General features: G+C 44.7%; 1 protein-coding gene across 3 annotated transcripts in view; it reads right to left on the bottom strand.

Moving 5' to 3' along the window:
• LOC310964831 (nck-associated protein 5-like) overlaps positions 1 to 23,564 on the bottom strand; it is a gene marked incomplete at its 5' end in the record, with an annotated part of 123,750 nt that overhangs the window by 44,818 nt on the left and 55,368 nt on the right. For 2 of the 3 annotated variants that reach the window (XM_083938116.1, XM_083938117.1), the window contains 2 exons: positions 7,584 to 7,717; positions 17,819 to 17,882. In XM_083938116.1, the coding sequence (XP_083794242.1) occupies positions 7,584 to 7,717; positions 17,819 to 17,882 (198 nt within the window). Of the gene's footprint in view, positions 1 to 7,583; positions 7,718 to 17,818; positions 17,883 to 19,508; positions 19,592 to 23,564 lie in introns of those variants that run through there. The other variant, XM_083938118.1, reaches the window with a different exon arrangement.

Raw genomic sequence — 23,564 nt, 5'->3', positions numbered from 1 at the left:
TTTCTACTTGCCGCGTCTCTAGTGTGTCATTATCCGACAGTGGCTCTGTGCAAAGACAGTGATCTGGCAGGCAAAGACTTTCCCATATGTCCCATGTTAAGCCCTCTCCAACGGGGAAGGACCCCTACTGAGAGGCAAGCCGGGCGGTAGCCTTGGATCAGACTAGAATCAGGGAAGGACTTCCAGGGATGAAGCACGACTAAGGACAGGGATCCCCCTGTTTTGTCAGCCAGTGTTTGTGTGTGTACGTGCATGCCTTCACTGGTGATTAACAGGCTTTGGCTTCACAAAAATCAACACTTTCCGTGCAAGAACAGCTAACACGAAGGCTGCATGCCAGGACACTCACTGCATGATCAGAGATCTCTGCATGCTATCTCAGATTTCAAGCTCGCTGTTCTCAACAATCTTCTCTCCAAATGTGCCATTTTTCATTCGTTTTTAGATGCTCGCTTGTTTATTTCAATCATGGCTCTCCTGCCAATGACTGCCTGCATCCTTGCCTGTTGTTTCACAGCTCATAAGAAGCAGGAATTGCTGATGCTCCCTGCTAGAGTTGGATTTCTGGGCTGCCAGCATTCCTTGGCAGCAGCGTATCAGCTACACTGTGTCTATATTCTTTATATTTAAAAATAAAAACCTGCCCTTGTGTACGCTCTGTTTTCCCTTTAACACAGACAATTAAAAGAGATAGACAGATAAGGATAACATCATAAAGGAAAGCACCGTGTGAATTTCAACATTCTTCAGATCAGAGTCAAAGCATCTTAACATTTCACCTTAACAAGAGAGAAGCGTCAAAGTGCCAAAATGATGGAAAGTGGAGATCATCTAACTCTGGTCACACTCTCACTTTAACGCTTGCTGACAGAGGCTCAGGTTGGCCAAGACCCTCTAATCAGATTTGACCAGTGCAATTGGAAAATAAGCTTAAGCTGCTGAAATGATAGGGAGAACAATCACCTGGTTGTGCGGCTGAATCCAGGCCATCGGGGCCCTCGCGTGACTGCTGCATCGGCTGCTACAATCACCTTTTTTGACCTCACCAAGGGGCTGTGAAACTGTCCGTTTGGGCACAAAACTATTCCATTCTTCTTCTCTTCCAGGAAATCCCTAATGAACGCCCACTTGGTGATTGCCTAGCTTAAACCAATGCTAAGCCATTCTTATCCTATTAGAGCTGTTTTGCAGAAAACATGCAAGGAGACCCTTTCTCAGATGTGACCTAAATGAAGTGAGAGCAAACTCCCAGGGACTAAAGTAGATGTTTTAGGTGAAAGGTTTAGTCCAGTTTGGAGCCTTGAGGAGAGTTCAGGGCTGTAAAACGTCATGCACATCAGTCATGCACATTACAGCGGGGTAGCATTACAAAGGTCCTCGCCCTCATGACCACTGACTCTCGTAGGCGACCTTTAACCTTATCAACAAAACACACATGCCACAGAAGAGGAGATCAAGAGGCAAAGTATTTAGTATTTCCTGACAGTCATATTTCATTCCAGTATTTGTCGACCAACTGCCGGGAAAAAGAGATATTTTTGTTAGTTAGTCAGTTAGATCATTTACTTTCTTAAGATATAAAATATATTGATGATTAAATGGTGTTATGCCCCCCTTTACTACCCTCTTTTGTGAAAAGAATTTCCCCTCAGGGATGAATAAAGTTGTCTTGAAGTGTTGTAGATATCGGCTCATTGACCCACTATCTTAAATACCATGTAATCGCAAATATGATAAATGCATTGCATCAGATAAAGCTGGACAATTAGATCATCTCCACAAAGATTTTGCATGAAGTTCAGGCTGCATTTGAGAACTTGTTTGCAGAGAGTGTAAACTAAAAGAGACGAACCAGATTTAGGTTCTTCCACTTTCATCCCCACAGCAGTCCTGCTACATTTGGAAGGATTTAGAGCGCAAATTCATGATGGTTGCTCCCACATGTTCACCTCTGGCCAAAGGAAGCAGTTAGCAATGAGGAGGCCATTGGTCCTCAAGAGCATCTCGCCTTTGCTTGTATCTCCCCAATGGGTTACAGGCATGTGTGCTCCACATGTGAGATTCGGACTGAGGAAGACATCATCCAGTGGGGAAACCTTAGTCGCAATGACAGCATGGAGTCCATTACCAGGAGCCGGGAAGATGGAGAAGGTGGTGGGTCAAGATGAAGAGTATCTTTAAAGCAAATGAACCAAGAAGGCAGGCACATGAAATGACCCTTTATATGACACATAGATACAGAGTAACCCAATAAAACACAACAAATACCAGCCGCTCTGTATATGTGTCAACGCCAGCAGCTGGCAGACAACAAACTCTATACTGCAACCATGAGGTCACTTTGAATTACGTGCTGTTTTGCTTGAGGCTACAATCTGCGAGCACCAGCCTCACAAGCCAAGAGAGACCAGGCGAACTATCATGATGTGAGCATGGATGCCCTACTTCCACAAAAGCTCGTAATCTGATCTCTTTCAGCATTCCTATAAACATCATAACCAGCGTGTTTAATCCAGGGCGGAAGTTAGTGGGTTGGGAGGGTGTACACAACAAGTGTTTGTGATTGTCTGACATAGTTACACGCAAGTAATGTGTCACACATTGACCCACTAACCCGGCGCGGTGCTTAGTAAGTGAACAGACTTGATTCTCGTTTGAGAAAAAAAGGGGAAATTGGTAGCAAAAACTTTGTTGGGGTGGATAATTTAGTAGAAGTGGTGGAGTAGAACAACCCAAATTAAGTTCAATCAGACATAATTCCCTGTCCAAGAAAGAAAGAAAAGGGATAAAATGAACCAATAAATCCTTTAAATATGAGGTGCTCCCGAAATAGTCCAGACACCTATTATCTATTTAACAGCCCTGGCCCCCATTGGGCAGGAGCAAGGAAGTTACTTCAAACGACTGACCCCCCTCCATCCTGTTAATGACCCCAGATGTGTCTTCTTGAACAGGGGCTTGATTCATCCAGCTAAATCCTGCAGCCGCCAAAGGCATGCAGGGGGCCATTTCGAATGCGCCAAATTAAAAGACTTGGTCCAGGCATGGCTGGATGTTTGGATGATTAGAAGAGAGGGCATTGATCTGCAAACAGACTGCAATCACTCGGCTCACTCTCTGAGTGTATTTGTCGGTCCAGCTGTGCAGGCCAGACTAGAGCGGTGGTAATGAGAGTAGCACATGAATGCATACAGCACGAAACTTTACTCTGCGGACCGTGGAGGGATCTCAACCTGAGCGTGACTGTCCAAACAACACTTCCAGACTTGAAAAACCCTGCCATTCCTGCCTGTTTACATCATACACACATGCATTGCATCCACACATGTTCTCACACACTGAGTAATGTGCAGAAAGAATAAGCTGCTGAGCCATAAATCTGCAGGCACCAGTCATCGTCTGCTGTTGTTGTTAGTCTAGCCGTAAGTCTCCCATATCCTGCCACGAAGAGGGCCCTTCAAGATGGCAATGATTCAAAGTCTGGTGGACCGGGTCGGCTGTAAACACACTGGCTTTGCTGATGAGCGCACATGTGTTCTGGGTGACAATGACTGTGATCCGACTTTCGAGCACAACGAAGTCCAAAGGAATTTATTTCCAAACTACCTTTTGGCAAACTGGTTTACCTCGCGTGTCTCACAAAGGAACAAAAGTGACAAAAACCAAGACAGATAAATCCAAGAATAAACAAGCAGTGCAAATGTCAAGATATCGAACCTGAGCGTCTGTGTGTGGTGTGTGAGCAGACTTGCCAACAAAAGACCTCTGCTTTTTCCCTTTCCAGAAGTGTCTAATCTCCATAACAGGCACAGGAATGACAACAATAAAGTCTTTAAGAGGATAAGTATGGCAAGCACAACAAAACACAGCGGAGGGTAACCAAACAACTTGCCTCGAAAAAAATTGTTCAGACTTCTGCAGAATGAAATCGCTGCTCTGCTCATTACCTGAAAACTACCTCCCTCATCTTCAGGCTGTGAAGGGCCCCCAGTGGTCCCCATATTCCTGTCTGCTCATCGGTCATCCTGTCTGAATGTTCACACAGGAATGGGAGGGGATGTGGACAAGGCCTGTCCTTGCTGGATATACGTCCAAATGCACTCAATGGGTAATATTTCTCTACAGTTCTTTTAATTTTCTGTTGTCGTCTGTTGAAGGACAAGAAGACAAGTCATGTCCCCATCTTGTCTCACCTCCAGTCCTCTCTGTCCTGCCCTGGCTTTTAAATGTCTTGCCCATATGGAATAGAGGGACGTCCAGGGTGGGCTGCTGGGTTGTGGGCTGGAGTCTCCCACTAATCCGTTGGGAGTTTAATGACGGCAGGCCATGCTAGTGGTGGTGAAGCCCCGGGGGGTTGACCCAAGTCAGGAGGGGCTGGGCATGTGACCCGGGCTGAGAGTCCAACTGATTGGGGGAGGGTGTGTGGATATAAGAATGTGTGTATACACCTATGTCTGGAGCTTAATGGCCGGTCACTTGAGGAATGCAGACTTTCTGATCTCAGCCGTGAAAACATACGCAAATTAAGCTCTTTAGTGGATAAAAGGTAGAAAAATAAAAGCTACTTGTTCCAGTTTTCTGCAATGCCTTCCTTACATTCAACCCCTGCCAAAAAAGTGTAAGCGTTACAGGGACGAAAGGAGGCAAAAACACACACACACACACACACACACACAAGCACACGCACACACACACACACACACACACACACACATAAACAAAGGCTGTAAGAAGCTGAGATTCCCTGGAGTTCGTCTGGCTCCAGGAGTGTCTGATCTTTTCTTTTTTGTCGTGGATATGCCTGTTTGGGTGTGCATGTGTGTTTCTACCATACAGTGCAACTCTAACAAGCAGCTCATTACATTTTGTCTCATATCATCACAGAACACCTCTGTCTCCCAGTGCAAGTTAAAAAAAGAGGCATACAGTTCAATCTGAGTGGACCCTATTTTTGGCACGGTTTGAAAATCCATTTAACACACTCATTTGCATAGCGTTTGATATTGTTGCTCTAATGTTTGGCTGACTTTCATCATTCAAAATTGGTATGCCTGTTACCAGCCTGATTTCACTTCGATCCTCAGGATTCAAAGCACAACCTCAATTAATTAGCAATACGCAAATCAATTGTTGCCTCAAGTCATACAGATCCCAGTCTATTTAAAAGATTGGATGTCCACTTAACATGATTTGCGGGTGTTATCTAGAAAGACACATTGATGGACTGAGGTTTCTATTCCCCTAATGCGCAACAAATAAGAGCGTAAATCAATCAGGAGATATGGATGAAGGTCTTGCTGAGCAGGAGCAGTACAGACACGAAAACTGTCACTGTCGGTTGACAGTAAGAGTGGATGTGTGCGGGATGTATATCCATAAGCCAATAACTGAAAACAGCAGAGCCAGCAGCAGACGAAAGTGGGGCAAAGGTTCATGGGAAGATGCCTGTTAGTGGCCTAGTGACTGAGATATCTTTTTTTTCTGGCTTGTAAGTCGCTAATTAAAGTGACCTCACTGATGTCCCATCTGCCACTACGGCACAGAGCCACTGATTATTGGCTGCCATGAGAGCATGTTAATCCACTGAAGGGGCCAGGTACGAGTAAACACACTCGACTCACACACACACACACGGGTTGGCGGCCTGCACAGACGCCTGCTCGGTTCATTCACATTCAGATAAGCACTCAGCAATACTTAAACAAAGATTAAGACTTTGACAGTGACACTGAAATCCTGTTAGCGTGTTAGTTGCAGAGGTGGAGGGACGTCTCTGTGACTTGTGGAAGGGGAAGCAGCTGAACCTCACGGTCCCTCAGGAGTCACAGAAGCATTGACGACGCGGCGCACGGAAATTACAGCAATCCAGCACGATGACAATGAGCAACGCGACTGGAATGAGAACAGCTGAGTGAAGTGGCAAGGTTGGATGAAACCCCCCCCCTCCCCGTTCGATAAGCGCTTTTTGAGGACATAATGGAATCTCTGTCTATATTGCGGCGTCACAGTCCCTCCAGCAGCCGCTGCCTGGCATTCAATGAGAACTATCCATCTGGGCGACCCCTGCCATGGCGACAAATTCATCTGTCTCCATGGGGACCTGTGCAGGGCCCACGGATAAGCTTTATATATTTCCCACCTAATAAATGCAGTGCATTCTCTCGCTGCAAGACACTGACTTCATATTGTTGCTATGTACTTATTCACAGTACATCTGCCCTCTCTAAAGGTGTTGAAGAGGAGGGAATATACTGCACAAATATTACCACCTTTTCATGGTGAGGTGTGCAGGAAACACAATAAGTCTAGGTCAGACAGTGAGATACATATCTAACCACCTGTCTTGCACAGTAAACACAGCGGAGACGTGGACAGGTGCAGCCAGCTATGTTGGAAATACAACGATAGATTCAGACAGGTTTAGACAGGATTTTGTGATGATTTATATACCCCTGCGTGAACAAGAAATCCTGATATACCAACTGAAACCCTCATTTCAAAGGTCATATCCTGTTTGGATTACTACCAACATACCAGAGAAATTGGGTGAAATGCCCTAAAAATGGAGTCATGCATCCTAACTGGCTGTTGAAGGCGATGCAAGGAGTTGCTTTTAGAAGAAGAAAGCTGAGCATAAGTGAGAAACACCACCGAGTTAAATTCAGAGGCATCAATGGAACTTTAAATATGCGATAAATCTTTGGAACCGCTCTTAAATATTTCATTCTTCCCCTGGCGGTGACTCTGCCCTCATCTGCTCTACAGCACTGGGACCATTAAAATGTACAGGATTTTCTCCGCCAAACTTAATGAGAAGATAAGCAGTTAATGTGAAATCCTCCGGACTCTTCTGCGTAAGTAAAGCACTGAATGCATATCGCGTAATTAAGGCATCAACTCGGCTCTGATTCTTAATTTGCCATCCCTGTCGGTCACACCTCAGCGGCTCAGAGATGGGGGGGGGGACAGCTCATGAATTAGAGGTTACCCAAGTTATGACAAGAGCCTTGTTTGAGCACCCCACCCTTTACAAGTCCTCTCTTTCAAAGCAAAAGCAATGCATCAACACTTCTTTTGCTGATGACAAGGTCAAGTGGCTCAGATAAATATTGCCGAAGCACTCAGACAAAACGGCAGGAACAAAGAAATAAAGAAATGGCAAGGGCATGGACACCATATTGATTCTTAAGGTTATACAGACAAAGTGCTGATTGCAGGGAATTGCTGCCAAAAGTAAATGACTTTTACTGAAAGAAGTGGAAGTTGAATCTTAGAAGGTTTTGCTTTTTAATTTGCCCAGGCCCACCAGACCTTTTCATGCCTTTATTTGTTGAAAACCGAGAGAAAACAGGAATGGTGAGATGGGGAGAGATGGGGAGTGATGTGACACAGCTTTCATCTAGATACTAGCTTGTAATGTGCATCATTATGACTTATACCATGGCCTGAAAGACTTACACCTACACAGGGTCACAGAGGGCTGATTCTTATCCCAGCAAATACTGAATGAGATGGTCCCAAATCACAACTAATTAAAAACACCTTTAAATGTTTCATTTTCTGTCTTTTCAGGCGTCTTTTACCTGGAGAATTGCTGCTGCAGTGAAACCATCTGCGCCCGTTCCAGCTCTGACTCCTCCGTCACTTCCCGGAGACGCTTCTCGCTCTCCAGTCGCAGGCGTCGCTCTTCCTCTAGCTCGTGGATCAGCTTTTCTCGCTGCGGAAAACAAAAATAAGAATGGTTATCTCTCAAGGCGGCGTGTGGCCTCAAGGCTCAAAATGATCATCCCTGACTCCATGACAGCTCCAGGGATGTCTGTTTTGCTGCTGACCCCCCTCGGAAAAGGTTAAGAATGTTTCAACATCAGCATCATTGAAAGAGTCTCCAAACATCCTTCTCTTGAAGAGAGAATAAGGGGATAACAACATTTAAGCTGTCAGACTGATATTACTTCCAGAGTTTGTTGTTACTTTGAAATGTTCTTAATGAGCATCCCCTTCTTTCTGTTGCTACGACAGAAAGTTCACACTAAATGTCAAACAAAACCACCGAGCCCGGTCCCGCACACCTCACTCTTTCTCTGCACTCTTACAAACTGCACTTTTGCTGCCTTTTGGCCAGGACCCCCCCGAAAAAGAGGTTTTAAATCTCAGTGGACTTTCCTGGTAAAATAAAAGTTAAATCAAATTAAGAAAACTACACTTCAGGGATGTGCTACCGCTCAACGCTGCAGGAGTCCTAAACCCTGGAAATGGTTTAGCAATTTTCTCACTCCCGGTCCCCTCCTCTCAAAGCCAACATCTGTTTTGAAAGGACTTTAGGTCAGATGTTGGTTTGGTTTGTTGTAAGGCTCTTATTTGTCTTAAAAATGGGGTTGCTGGGGCGCCCACAACCCCACCTGGTAGAGCGGACGCCCCCTGTCCTCTCAAATGAAAGGCATTTTTAAAAAAGCCAAAATCGGGGGTTGCTAACAAGTAGCTAGATGAACGCCAAACATCCCAAAGTGAGAGGTGGTGATGTGGTGGTGCTGCTGTAGTGATGCTACCGAGCATCATGCTAGCTTTTTGCTTCTGTTGTTCCTGCAGCACTCTATTACTTGTGCATATTAACAGCATCAACGTCCCCCAGCTACTGGACATGAATGTTACAACAACTAGGAGTATCTTCTACCAACAGCAGCCATCCCTCTTATCTTCCCCACCACACAAACTGTGCTGTGTTCGTGTATGTTTTACTTATTTTCTCACATATTTGTTGTTGCTTAGTAACTTTGCAGTGAGAGGCAGGTATTAAATTTGACGATGCTCAGTTTTCTTTTTAACAAAGCCATGAAGTTAAAGCTCGACAATGTACAACACCGTGATGCCTTTAATTCCTCTCTCCATACTTTCTTACCTCATTAAGTGCTGTTCTCTAAAGCTTGGTTTGGTGTGAGTTACCCCCTCACTCTTTGTCTGTAGTGTGCAAAGTCTCCACAGATCATATAACCATTTTTATCCGTCCTTCTTAACAGGAGACACTCCCAAAATGAAAGCTCTTTTTTCCGTTTTTTTAATTGGATTCTTCTCAGTCTGATGGCCCGAGCAGCCACCTTCTCCCAAAAGCGGGGAGATGTCCTCGCCTCAAACCAAACTTCAAAGACTTTGGCCCTGTGTTGGCATGCTCCCTTCCTTCAGCAGAAAGAACTTGGCATTGCGAGTGAGTTTATCAGTGACAAAGTTGCAGAGGAGCTTTGAGCAACCGCTAGCAGCGAGCCTGAGAAATTCAGCTGACATTCACAGTCCAAACGCAAAGCCTGCCATCTTCTGCCGCTGACAATTTATGACAAAGCTATTGGCTCCATTTTCTTGGCTGCAGGTTTAAGTGACCAACCATCTGTCACCATCTTGTCAAGAAAACACAAGATTGTTAAATAACTGGAAATTGGTTGGAGGGGAAAGAAATTAACTGGATTGCTGTGAAAAAGAAAAGTTTTGAGAACCAAGATGAGGCAACTGCTGAATAAGAGATTTGAACTTGAGATTTGTGCTTCGTCACATTCGTTAAGGGGACATTTTTCTCAGTTCTGTCATTGTGCTGGCTGCAAATGTAGGAGATAATTATCCTGTCGGTCCTTGGTAAAAGATTATATATCATCGTTTGCCTTGAAAGGTGAGGTAAGTGATGGCCACAGAGAAGATAAATACAGAAAATGTTTGTCGGGACTGTGGAAAAACTCATCTCTAAGTCTCCCTCTCCATGTTAAGCACCAATCATGGCGTGTGATTGTTCAGTGTGAGGCTCCTGAGATGCTCAAGTGCTGTTTCACACACAAGCGCTGGGGGGACATCTAGTGGTATGAAATAATAAGGGACACTGACTGATAAATTGGTATACATAGAAAACCCTCAACATCTTTTTGCTCAGTGTATCATCAACATGTGCAGTTGTGATTTAAAGCTACATCATAAGAATTGACTGCAAAAAATGTCAATAAACTGTAAATGACCCAACATTTTTTAGAAAATTGTCCTTTTTTGCCGTGACCATACTGCCTCGTATGCAACCAATGAATCATATTTCTTACAATATATTGTTCCTTGGCAGGAATTCTGTCACGAAAGCAGATTGTAACTGGGTGAATAGGTGGTGGAGAGAGAGTATTAAACCCAAGTCACCATTAAAACCAGTTCTGGTCCTCGCTGTGGCTATAAATCCATGGTTACTATGCGGAGCGGCTCTTTACACAACAGGGAGGCTCTCTCTGTCAAGAGTAATGGCCGCTGTATATCAGCCATACAGAGGCATAAAGTAGTTCATCTCCCTGCCAAGAGCTGGACCTATATATCTGGACCGAAACCAATGACTTTCTGGCTCTTCTTTTATTTTCAAGGAAGAAAATGAGCCATGAGATGAAGAAAGGAGGTCATCCCTGCAGCATTTAAGCAAGCTAATACTTACTTACATGGCAAAGTGGAAAGACTTGTTCTTTTTCCAGGATGGAAATACTTTTTTAATCATATAGTTAAGTGTAGCATCCAGTAGCTTAGCTGATCTTCAACTCAATGCACACAAACACAAAGGGCTTTTCTTCCACCGCACATATTAACATGTTTAGCAAGTTGGCCTGGATTCTCACAAAAGCATGGTCGGTTTAGTCCTGGTTTCTGTTGCCCACATGGCCGAACTGATGCCCCGCGGCATAAAACACCGACCACGATGGATCTGCCGACAGAGTCTTGCCAACACCCTCAGTAACAACACAGGATTTATGGTCTGCATTGTAGTAAAAAGCCCTCTATTGCTTTTGTTCAATATATAATTTCAGCAATTTAACAAGCCCTCGGGACATTAAATCAAGCGTTACGGTTTATTTATGCAGCCAGAAATCCCCCAGCAATACATTACAGTACTTCTTGGTTGGAATATATTTACTGTCGACACTAACTTCTTTTTTTTCTTCTGTGCTAATTGAAAGCATATTCTTTAATACGCCTCAAAAAAGGCAACACACCTTCAAAAAATGCCCTGGGAAGATTTCTCAAAGTCAACACAGAGATGTGATGAAAACACGCTCAGCAACTTCCTGTGAGAACATTTACTTTAGATAATCCAGTGACTGACGAGATAATCCTCTCACTTCTGCCATGGTGCTGGACGGATGCACTACCCCTGTTTCTCCTGTGGAGGGCAACATTTTCCTGGAATTAAACCGGCGGCTCGAACAAAGCCAGCTCTAACAACAATAAAGAAAGAAGCAATATCAAATAGAAAAGGCCAAGTAATCTATAAAATGGCCTGGGGAGGAGGATCGGCAGGGTCTGCTGAGCCATATATCTGAAACAAGCCCAGATTGGGTGTTCCAGGATTAAATTTGACCTCTGTAACAGGTAAGGCTGCTTTCATTTCCTGCTTGATAACAAAAAGGATGTGTCCATCTAGACATGACAGATTTTATCACCATCATGTAAAGCTTGAGATTGAATGCTATTGATTTCAATAAATGTATTGAAATAAAAGAGATGTGTTATATTGTGACATATACTCGGTTATAGTGCTGTTCTTGCTGACTATTACCTATATCGCCATCGGTATAAAATCATATTAGTTGCAGCGGAGTCCAGAATGAACCTTGCCTCTGTAATTGGACTGCATTAGATGGTAATGGTATTCATCCGAGCTGAATTACTAGAAGACTCAACCCCCCTGATACCCTCGGAGATCCACAGAGGACTTTAAATTAATTAGAGACCTCTGCCTCTCCTTGTTGTTCCTGCAATGTTGTCTCCCATAAAAAAAAAAAATCTGCAGCAGTGTTATCAGGTTAAGTGCATGTGTAGAGCGTGCGCAGCAATACTGTAACTCTTATTCTGTATGTAGTCCGTCTGCAACTGTACGTGTTCATGCAGGGTCTGGGCTACAGTTCAGGGGCCTCAATAATCTCTTCATTACACAGAAACCCCCTCAGTTGGAGCTCTTTGCCTAATCAAAGGGGGCCGGGAGCGGATCTCTGGCTCGCTGCTAAAGCAAACATCAGGGACACAATACACTGCGCAGGTTCTTCATTCATAAATAAAACATGCCATGGGCTGTTTGTGTGTGTGTGTGTGTGTGTGTGTGTGTGTGTGTACTCGTCAGCCATTCAAATGAAACTGTAACATGAGGAGGATTTGGCTGTATGGCACACATGTGAAACGCCAGGTCGGATACGCTATACACAACCCAAGCGCCATCATTATGACACAGTAAGCATTTAGGTAAGGTTAGGTTAGGTAAAGATGAAAAAGTTAATTCATCTATATTGTCAGAAGTGAGATTTTCATGTCTTTGTTCATTATAAAGCAGGTCGAGGGGCTAGCCAAAGTATGAAAACGCTCGATCCACACAGCCTGTATTCAGAAACTGTGTCTTTATACGAGCCGTCTGGACTTCTGTATAGTTGTGATGTCACAAATATACTTTATATAGGTAGAAAGTGCTGCTCCAGTGCTGTTACAGTTATTTCCTGGCTGCAATGACAGTGCAGAGATGCTGAGAGCACTGATGAGGAAGACCTGGAAACACTGACCAATCAGAGCAGACTTGGCTTTTTCAGGAGGGCTCTTAAAGAGACAGGCGCTAAAACAGAGCGTTTCACACAGAGGGTGAATACAGGTATATTCACACAGACAGTGCGAGAAAATATTGTGTTTTTCGAACATTAAATCAAGTAAACATGTTCTAGTAGAAACCCAGAATACGAGCATGAACCTGGGAATAAGCATCGTATTGGACCTTTTAATATTTTGAGGATAAGATATTCATAATTATGATTTACACTCGCTCTAGAAATACATACATTTTCTCGTTATAGAAATAAAAAGTCTTTTATCCGCTAAAAAATCCGTGCCCTGTGTCCCCTGGGGCTCCATCAATTCAATTATCATGGAGAACCACTACATTAGAGTGAACCACTTCTCTCTTAGACAGCCGCAGGCACTACGGCAAATAATACACACACCGCAGGAATATGCTAAATCATATGAGCGGCCCATTTATCATTGCCAAGGGAGCACCCCCCACCCAACCCACGCATCGCGAGTCATTCAGTCACACACAAATACACTCTGGAGAGTGGGTGAAAGGGACGGTGTGGAGATACGATTTGGGCCTGGCTGTCAGCGCTCGTCACCCGGTGAATGTGCAGAGTGCTAGGGGGGACCCCATCTCGCCCTCGCCGCTGTCCATGGCTGATAAGGCCAATCTGCAGAGACAGCACCTGAGTCCCCCCTGGTCCCTAAATCTCCACGCTGTCACACACCCTCCAAACAGCTGTCAGAAGCACTCTATGAAGGTCCCTCAGCGTTGGCTCTCAGTGAGGACCGAAGTCTTTTACAGCCAGGAGCCCCTCAAAACCTTCTTTATCAGCCGAAAGCACACTACAAAAGATGTCCATCCTCTTTTATGGTAGTTAAAACATCCATAAATCATTGTCTAATAAACCATGATACGGTCTAATCACCACAAACTAATTAAACTGTGGTTACGCCAAGCAAAAGCCCTTACTCAGACAGTATACCAGGGGAACTGGGCTTCAAAATGGACAATCAATTGTTTTCCCTATGTGGCTACTGAGCTTTGGCTTCTGCTGTCTTTGAGTTATCGGTTGTACTTGAATGCAGAAGACTTGACCCAGCTGAGTAGAAGATGCATGTAATGGCTGACTTTAAAGGTCCCATACTGTAAAAAAAAGATTCCCATGTCTTGGTTTTACTATCATGAAGCAGGTGTAGGTGCTGTATAAATACTGTGAAAGTATCCAAAAAGAAATGCACACAGCTTTTATTCTGAAACTGTGTCTTTAAACGAGCAGTCAGGACTCCTTTAATGTTGTGATGTCACAAATATACTATATATAGGTAGAAAGTGCAGCTACAGTGCTGTTGTTCCACGTCCAAGTGCAATAACGGTGCACTGACCAATCGGAGCAGACTGGGGGGATCTTAAGAGACAGGTGGATGGTCACATGTTTAAGTACAAACTGTAAATACAAGTCTGAACCTGAAAGCCTTCCTATGTCCCTTTAAATAAGTATAGTTCCCTTTGTTTCAGTGTTAGAAAAACCATGTCACATGAATCTTGCAGAGTGCAACACATGAGAAATCTGTTTTAATCAGATTTTTATCTCGGCTCCAGGGCCTGTTTTACCATTCTGTGCCACTCGCTCCCACTTTATATTCACAGATGCAGCAGCTCCTTTCTAATCTTAACCTCTACATGAAGTACTCTGGAGACATCAGAGCTTTTTAAGTGAGCGAGTTATACAGTTAAATTCAAGCTCAAGCAGAAACATTTCCCTTTATCGTTCGTATGTATGCTTCACTGGGCCGTGAACGAATCAAACACCATAATCAACCCAAACGTCCCGGGACATAAACTGTGTGTGTGTGAGACTCATATCTGTTTAAGCTCAGATATCTGAGAGCGTCCGCAAGACCCAAAAAAAATAAAGTCTCTCAAGGCCGGATAGTTTATTTTCACATGTTGTTTAGACAGCCGTTTCCAGTGGTCATAATCTCACCTAACAGTTTTAAATGCCTTTTTAAATGGGGAGCCCAGCCCCCTTTACAAGCCGACATGTGCATTTCTGTTTTCTCCCCGACAGGAAACCCGGCATCCTGCTCCTGACGGACTTAGATTACACTTCAGAGTGGCATCAAACGGGAGCGGGAGACGGAGAGCAGCCCTGCCCTGCACCACGCCTCTGGGTGGGGGTGTGAGGAATTCCAGAGAAAACCTACAGCAGCGATGAGGCTGTGAATGAGCGGTTTCACTCCAGACAGACAGGGCAGGCTTGTTGGAAAGAAACTCACAGAATAAACCGTGACCTGTGCTCTATCAAACACCCAACGGGAAATCTGCTGTTTTTCTTGTAAGAGTTTTAAAGATCGTGCGCCAAGAGCACCATGTCCAGGCCCTAATGTAAAGTTTAAGACACAAACAGTGGTCTAATCGAGACCGATCTGGTGGCTGTTAGACTGTATCGCTCCAAACTAATATCAGATGCAACTTGTGTGGCCATGACTGCGGTGAAAACCTCTGCACATGCTGATACCCTGAGCCCAAACACAAGGTTTAATGCAATTTTCCCAAGCGATCCATAACAAAAGGGTGTTGTACTACTGCACTGCCATTAGCCGTCGCCTTTCACAACAGGAGCCTCAATTAAAAACACACGCTCCTCAGTGTCGTTAATGCTGTTTCATTTACACTCACAGCTGTGTAACTGTGCGAGCGAGACCAGGGGCGTACAATCGTGGCAGTGTGTTGCACAATCATAAAGATGCCTTTCACATTCTTTCCCAACACAAAGCGGTCGTAATGGTGCAGCATAACACGTCCCCGCGGAGCTACCCAGCAGAAGCGAACCGGCACAGGTCTGCGATGGGTGGCAGCGCCCGCTTTCTGTCTCTGATCGCGTTACACACAAGACACTAATGGATGTAGAGAGGAAAGACCGAGGCAGGGAACAGAGGCTGTTAAAGAGAGGCATCAGATACAGCGGAGAGGGAGAGCCACTTCAAAAGTCTGCGGCTGTTTTAATCTGTCTCTCTCGGTTAGCCCTTTGGCAGGCGAGGATGGGGGTTGGGGAAGCGAGTGGGCACAGAAGTGGGCGTCGGGGTGTGGGGGTCTGCGGGGCACAGGCTGTTGCTGGTGAGCAGTTCCCACTGCACACCGCCAGCACTTTGACAATTATCTCCTTGATGCAGCAGTCTCCTTTACGCTTCTATTGAAGAACCGTGCCTGAGCTCTGAAGCCTCCCAGGAATGCCGGAGAGAGAGAGTGCAAAGGGACTCCAACGGGGATAATCCCAATTTCAAATGGAGCTTAGTGATACACCCCCACTCTCCTCCCTTTCTTACTCCATCCACCCCCCTCACACTCCTCCTGTCTGGCACAGATAACTCATCCCTCTCTCCCTCTCTCTCTCAGCTGTGGGCATGCGCAGAAAGTAATAATTAGCGTGTCATCCACTCGCGTGAGTATGAGAACTGGATCTCCATGGAGTCTCGCAGCGGGGCGAACGCTATATTTTTCTCGAGCGACGTCGAGGTCAGAGGATGCAAGGTTAGTGTTACAGGAGGAGATGCTGACACAGCGGACACAGATCAAATTATATTATGTACACAGAGGAGCCGGAAAGAAGAGAAAGAGAAAACAATGTGTGAAAGTGACCTTAACTGATGACTTCAGCAGTGTTTGTAGCTACAATCCAACACGCAGTGGCTGGATACAACCCAAGCTGTCCACATGATGGTCATGCAGTGATATGAAGGGTTCACTGGAGGATGCACGCATTCCATTCATCTACAGTATATCTACTCACCATGGACATGGACATTAATACTGGAGCTTCTTGTTCCATACACACACGCATAACAGGGATGACATTGCTGACAGAGTCACAAAGAGGTCAGGGAGTATGGGTGGGAATCTCGAGGCACCTCACTATTCGATTTGATTATCGATGCATCGTGATCCTTTTCTCTTGAACATCACAGAAGCCAAATTACTTCCATACATGGGCTTTTGAGCGGGGGTGCTGGTCGGATATCATCCTAGCTTGAAACATAAACACGACGCGCGTTTACATCTGTTACATTTCGCCATTCAATCAGTTCAGCCCGAAGACACATCAACACGACGCAGTGACATGTTTTATTTCCGTTACGTTTCACCATCCATTCCTTTTCATGCGTTGAGACTTAATCTTTCAACAGAGAATGCTTCTAGGAATGCCCCAGCCCTAGCAGGGAGGGGATTATCTCCTTTTACCCTGAATTACTCACTGTTACATTCACTGTTTACATTTATGAACTGATGCAAAGCTCATTTAAATTTTCCATAACAAGAAACATTCATATGGAAGATCTGCTTCTCCATCAACCCATAACAAACAGTTCAACATATATCTCTGCGTCTAAGATACGTTCAGGCTTCCATCACAGCAAATATCTCCTGTGCTGAAGTGCCCTTGAGCAAGCCACTGAACCCTGGCCAGCTCCAGGGGCGCTGCTCTGTATCTGACCCTGAGATGCCTTGAACCGTGGGGAGAGGCAAAAAAGAAGGGAAAAAATTCTTTCTCCTTCAGGGATCAATAGAGAAAGGCACAGACTAGTGTGAAAACCTTGTAGTGAACCGGCCCTCGTGTGCTGTTGCTTTAGGCCTGCTGCCATAAAGAGAATCAGAGGCGTCACTGGGGTGCAGTCAAACAGCTGTGCCTGTGGTTAGAGCCTCTGCTCGGAGGCTGCAATCAGGTGAGCTGCGCTCCGTCACGTGGTTCACTGTCTGACCTCTCTTAGGCACACACACTATACTGTGTAGTATGCACAGAGACAAAGAGAAATAAAGACTCGCACTTGTGTACACGTGTGTGTGTGCAGATCTCCCCCTCCTGAATTCTTGCCCCCGCTTACACAAGTTCTCTTGAAAAAGAAGTGAAAGCTAAATTTCAGCAATTTCCAATGCAGTGTTGACAGATTACCGGGTTGACGCAACCAGAGCATGCATCACAGTGCCTGTCTGAAATGTATCCAACCTACTGTATTGGTAGTATTGTTGATTATTGTACCAAAGGGCTGAAAAATACCTGCTGATGCCTGCTTCTCTCCAGAAATATCTGCGTCAAGATCAACCAATGAAGTGTTGAGCCACTAAAGATTGACTTTGGCCGTGGTGATGGCTTGGCACAGCTTGACAGTGTGTGTGTGGGTGTGTGTATGTGTGTGAAGTGAGCATACTGTGGGTTTTTTGGCTCTGTGCAGATTATAGGGGACGGGCAGCTCCACTGTACTTTACCATTGTTCCTTCGCTCTTGCTCCGTGCGACTTCTCTCTGCAGGCGAGCCACGGCCAGCTTCTCTCTAAAGGGGGAGGAAGGAAGAAATAAGAGTGGGTCAACGTGTGATCATTGCTTAGTGTCGTAACACACGCTACACACAATTTTTGCATTTCAGAGGCACTAATATGTTTTGATGAGAAAAATCCTCACACAGAATTGTCTGTATTGTCTGTATTCTGTCTAAAAGGAGAAACCTCAATGGCCTGTCAGCGAATCAGTGCACACACACACACACACACACACACACACACACAAACACACACAGTGAGGAGACAGGGTTGTCTGCTCACCAAGCAAAACAGAGAACTTGCAGTTCTGTCCAGACAAAAATAGCTCAGAGGAAACAAGAAGCAGGGCATCCTCGCGCCAGACCTTACACACAGACACACACTTATAACACACTCACTCCCCCTTACACACAGAGACACACACACACACACACACACACACACGAATACACACACGTGAACCAGGCTAAACAAAGAAATTGACTGTGCGCTCCCAATCCGTTTCCCATGTGAGGGCATTCCAGACTTTAATAGGATAAATCTTGGCACACTAGCACAGATACTAAAGAACCCTGTTTTATGGGCTCTCCTGAGGTATCACAACAACTGAAACACTGCTCCAGGACAAACCAGCCTGCATCTGACAGTCGGAGATGAGACTTTATAGAGCTTGTCTCAAAGTACAACAAATGAGGAAAGTGCCTCCTCTGACGGAGTAACGGCGTGTTCAAATCTTCACAATCTGTTGGTGCAAGACCAAAGTCATTAATTCTAATGTCAAATACTGCATTAGCATTCATGGAAATGTAAATACGCTGCGCTAAATGTCAACACAGTGTGTTGACACAAGAGGCTCATGATGTCCGCCAATTATCACCCTTACATGCATAGCATTAGGTATGATAATCAAGTCCTAATTAAGCTAATGCATGCATTCATTAGCAGATATTTAAGAGACTTTTTTGCAGGGCTGTGCTTGCGTTTTGGCAAGAATCTGGCAATACGACATCATGACACAGGTTATAATTCAATGTATTATGATATATTGTGATTTATTTTCAAATGTCAAAACTGCTATAGAGCATTTGTGGTTGAAAGAACAAAAAATGAACCACCGACACAAATCTTTGCAAGGAAACTATTATTAAAAATCAATACAGTGTCAAAAAACATAATACAGCAGTATTCAAGTGTATCGATATTTTCTTACAACCCTACTTTTTTGTCTTGGAAGTAAAATAAAGTGCAAAAATCAACCACAAATCAGTAAAATGCAGGATAAAAGCAAATGAAATTGACAAAACAGAAGGGGAAAGCACGCCCCAGAATAAAATCAGGACAAATATTGTGCTTGAGAGGAGCTGGGGTGTAAGTTTAAAGTTTTTGTAAAGGTATTGTTTCTTTGCTCACAAGATCACAACATCACACGCTCAAAGCCATCTAATCTAACGGGACCTAACAAAGGAGTGTATACAGCAGACAGCCACAAGTAATCACAATCACCTGCACATATTTCACATTTCTTTAGTGGAGCAGACACCGAAACCCCTTACCAACCTCCCCCAAAACCCCGAAAATAACTCATGACTAACATCTTCTGGTCGCCTTTGAAAAGACATCATTGTCTCTGAGTGACTTACCTATCGGGGAGAAAACCTAGTGATTAAGAGGCAGCCGGGGATGTACGTTTGATGGATGAATCAACCATCTAGACTGAAAAGAGTGTGCTGCTGAGCTACGAGCTAACTGCTGGTGAAAGCCTTTGCCACCGCCGCTCTGATGGGACAAGACTGAATTAGTCAAAGCAGAGCCTGGCACGTTGATTGTGAAAGCACACCGGCGCGGTGGTGACAAATCTGGGAGGAAGTCAAGCAGGGCTGTGACACAAGAGGTGCGTGTTCGGGTGTGTTTTAGTGCGCTTGAATTTGGGCTCATGTGAGAAGTTTATGCATTCATAAATGTGGGTGTGGGAACATGCATCCATTAAAGTGAAGGTGTTGTTTATGCGTGACCACTCCTAAATATAAGAGACAGCTTATATGTGTGTGTGTGTGTGTGTGTGTGTGTGTATGACGACATGCTCCACACCTGAGGCTGACTAATACACTCATGTTCCAGTTACACAATGTGTCTCTTCCTATTACAACATGCCGTATGCTTCAAACTATTACACTACCTGGAAAAAAAAAAAAAAGAGGTGAAAGAAAGGGGGGGAAATGTCTCTGGAACTTCTCACTGCAGATATTGTTTTGTTAAACAGGACTGGCCTGGCATTCCTCCAGTCTGTGTTATGGCTGAGCGTCAGCCCTGTAAGGGGTTAAGTTTCAGGGCCACTTATGCACAGGCATGTTCCAGGAGCAACGGAGCATCAGCCAACTGTGCCCAGAAAAAAAAAGCATGGCCAAATATAGAGCAATTTGACATTCTGTGTTAAACATAATTATAGTAACTGGCCCAAGTGGACGTCAAAAAAGTACTCTTGTGCAAAAAGCTCACCATAAATGCGGCGACATTTGCATCCGATTGATGCTGGTATTTAAATTATGCAACGTTACACATGAAAATCATCTGTAATCCACTATAATCTGCATTAGAAATGTCAGTGATATTACACTGACGTTGTAAACTTTAACCAGCGGTGTCTACAGTCCAGTCAGAATAGTCAACCTGGGTGTTGTTTATCTCTTGCAGAAGGCTGTTTTTGAATACACAAGAGTACACTTCCATCTGCCGACTGCCTCATCTTTCAGGATAATCCCACTTTATTACAACTCTAGTCTTATTTTTGTAGCTATGGCCGTCGTTTCTAATGGTAAAGTAATTAGTGAAACCTGGCAACACAACATGGCTTTAACAGTCTTGCTGGGCGAGAAACATGAGCGGTAAGGAAGCGCTGCCAACAGTTTTTCCACATTACATAAACTTTATTTGGAGGTAAAATCAGAAGTATGCAACCTCCCTCATTGCAGAGGAAAACTGGAAGCCCTAGCAATGTATCTATTTCTCCTCTGTACGCCATGTGCACACTGTGTTTATTTCACACTTGACTATGACTAAATGGGAATGATTTCAGGCCACAGTCCATGCCTTTATCCTGTACATCCGAGCATGTGATGAAAGCACAAGCTGACAGTCGACCGTGTATACATTCCTCCTCCTGCTCTGCTGTTTTCCTTCCTCTTGAGCCCCAATATGAAGCTTGGCTGAGTGAGCTCCAGCAGCCAATCGTGAGCAGTTTCGACGTGGACCTCCAGCAGTTCCCAGTGACCTGGAATCACCTGATAGCACCGGAGGCCTTACCCCCGCCAAGCTTCAGCCGAGCACAGCAAACCAGCTGACAACCCTGATCTCCAATGCTGCAACACCCCCCTCTCTTCCACACACATACATTTTCTATAGTGTTGCTGTTTTTCTGCATCAACAGTTAATGCGGCAAGAGGCGAAAGGACATTGTTCCTAAGGTTGCCATAAATATATGAGATGATACCTGGAAATTAAGGTAAAAACGCACTGAAACAAGGAGGATTACCTCCTTAAAAAAGGACACTTTGGAGACAAAAGCTAAGGTTGAGGTTCAGATCATGTTCATTATCAATGTTACACACATTAAGTTCAAGTTTTCTTCTAATATTCTTAGTCGACACCAGATGCTGTCCACCCGAACACACCTCAAAATAATTTCCCGTCTTTTGAAATGCAAATCCAGCAGCATCAAAAGCTCGACGTCCTTTCCTCTGAGATAAGTCAGACGGCACGGCATAGAGTGATCGTGACACCAGCCGTTGTTTCATTCACGGCAGCTCAACCCTGTTTCCTGCACACGTTCTCCCCACTCAGACACTGTGTAAACCCCTCTCGTGCTTTTTCCTCTGGCTCACGTTGAGACAACGCATCATGGCGGCGGCGGCGGCAGCGTGCAAAGACATGATCTGTCAGGGCTGAGGGAGGATCAATCACAGCGAGAGCATTCGCCAAACCTGAGCTGACATGTTAGACCCATGTGCTTTGAACTGCATTGTGGGAGGCAGACGTTTAGCTGTGTTTTCATCACTGTTATCACGGCTCCTGCATACAGGTGGTTTAATCCATTGTACATTGTTTGCTGTTAAGCACATAATGAAAGAGAGAAAAAAGTGCTGTCTCTTGTGTTTTGGTTTCCGATTTCCCTCCAGTACTGTACACCATCTTATTATCAAGTGTGGTTAATCTCCCCTCTGTGTAGAAAGATGTTAGCAGATTAAACAACACATGATGCTTCAGCCTTTTCCCGGCAGCAGTTACTCACACTGACATAAAGCGTGCATCAGGATGTATAAAAGATGCATAAATATAAACCATCTTTCACATATTGTGATCGCAGCTTACGGGAGCTAAACACTTCAATCGTTCTGAACCACAAATGTACACAGAGTGGTCGGGAGGGATGCAATAAATGTTTGGATGAGAGCAGAGCTGCCATGCATTTATGTATTAGCGTCTGCACTCCTGCTGGGTTAAGAGCTGTGACACGCACGCAATCCCCATGGCCCACATAGGGCATCATGTTTAGAGAGACTCTTGCTACATTTTGGCTTTGACTCTGGACCGGTCATTCCCAGCCTTAATCCTCCTACGGCCGTGTTATGTAACCTTCTGGACCGATCCAAAATTTCACCCCAGCCCTCATTGCGGGACAATGAGCTTACCGAGGCGTTTGATAAGTTATAACATCCAACCCAGCCTGACAGAAAAGCAGAGTAACAACTGCCAGGAGGGTGAAACTGAGGTGGGGTGAAAATGGCTTTGTTGATTTTGAGGCTTTAAAAATGTCAGAGTTTATATTTTTAGATCACAATCGGAGCATTTTTACACCTCACACAACTCAAAGTTTTGGGTTCATCCTTGATTTCATTATTTTGTGCACAAATCATTTTTTAAATATACTTGAATCCCACCTCACCATCTTTTATTAACCCCTGTATTAACTAGAAGGGCACCCGGAAAGCATAGGAGGTTATAACAACTGCAACATCATCAACGATGTAAGACTTTAATGATCCTTTCTGTAGTCAAACACTAAAAACCAAGACGGCATCAAAAGGAGCCCTGAGTGAAAACACCACTACAAGCGCCTGAGGGGTGGGGTAGGCACATCTGTGACCGTTCAATTGGTCCCAATGCATTAGGCAAGTCCAATCAATCACAGAGAAGATGCCGAGCAGCGGCCTGACCTGCGCCGATTTGCACCATCTCAACCCCAGCTGGTTCCTGACCTCCTGTCTCTCGACCATGGACCCCGTCTGCACTGGAGGGCAGTGGAAAAACAGGAGCCACATGTCAGCACCCCACACACCCAACCCAGCCAGCCAGGCAGGCACAATGAGCTTTACCTCACCACAGCAGACCATCAATTATTGACGAGGTGAAATGTGATGAGGTTGTGCTGTGTGCACACAAAGAACACATGCCTTTTCATGCTGCCATGTGGCCTTGAAATGTCTTTACTGTATGAAAAGGGACATTTGTCATCAACATGTTTTGTTCTTTATGCGCGGAAGAAAATTCATCACATTGTGTGTGTGTTTTTTCTAGTATGTCAGATCACAGAAATGCACATTTAACTGAAAAAAAAACAATGTTTTCATACGTGGAGACCGAACAACATAACTACTTTAATTCATGCTTCTAATGTATGGAGTTGTGTATTGGACTTTGTT

Source organism: Echiichthys vipera (genome assembly GCF_963691815.1).
Source record: "Echiichthys vipera genome assembly, chromosome: 23".
NCBI lineage: Eukaryota > Metazoa > Chordata > Actinopteri > Perciformes > Trachinidae > Echiichthys > Echiichthys vipera.
The sequence above is the reverse complement of the archived record's forward strand: the minus strand, read 5'-3'. Positions and strand labels throughout refer to the sequence as shown.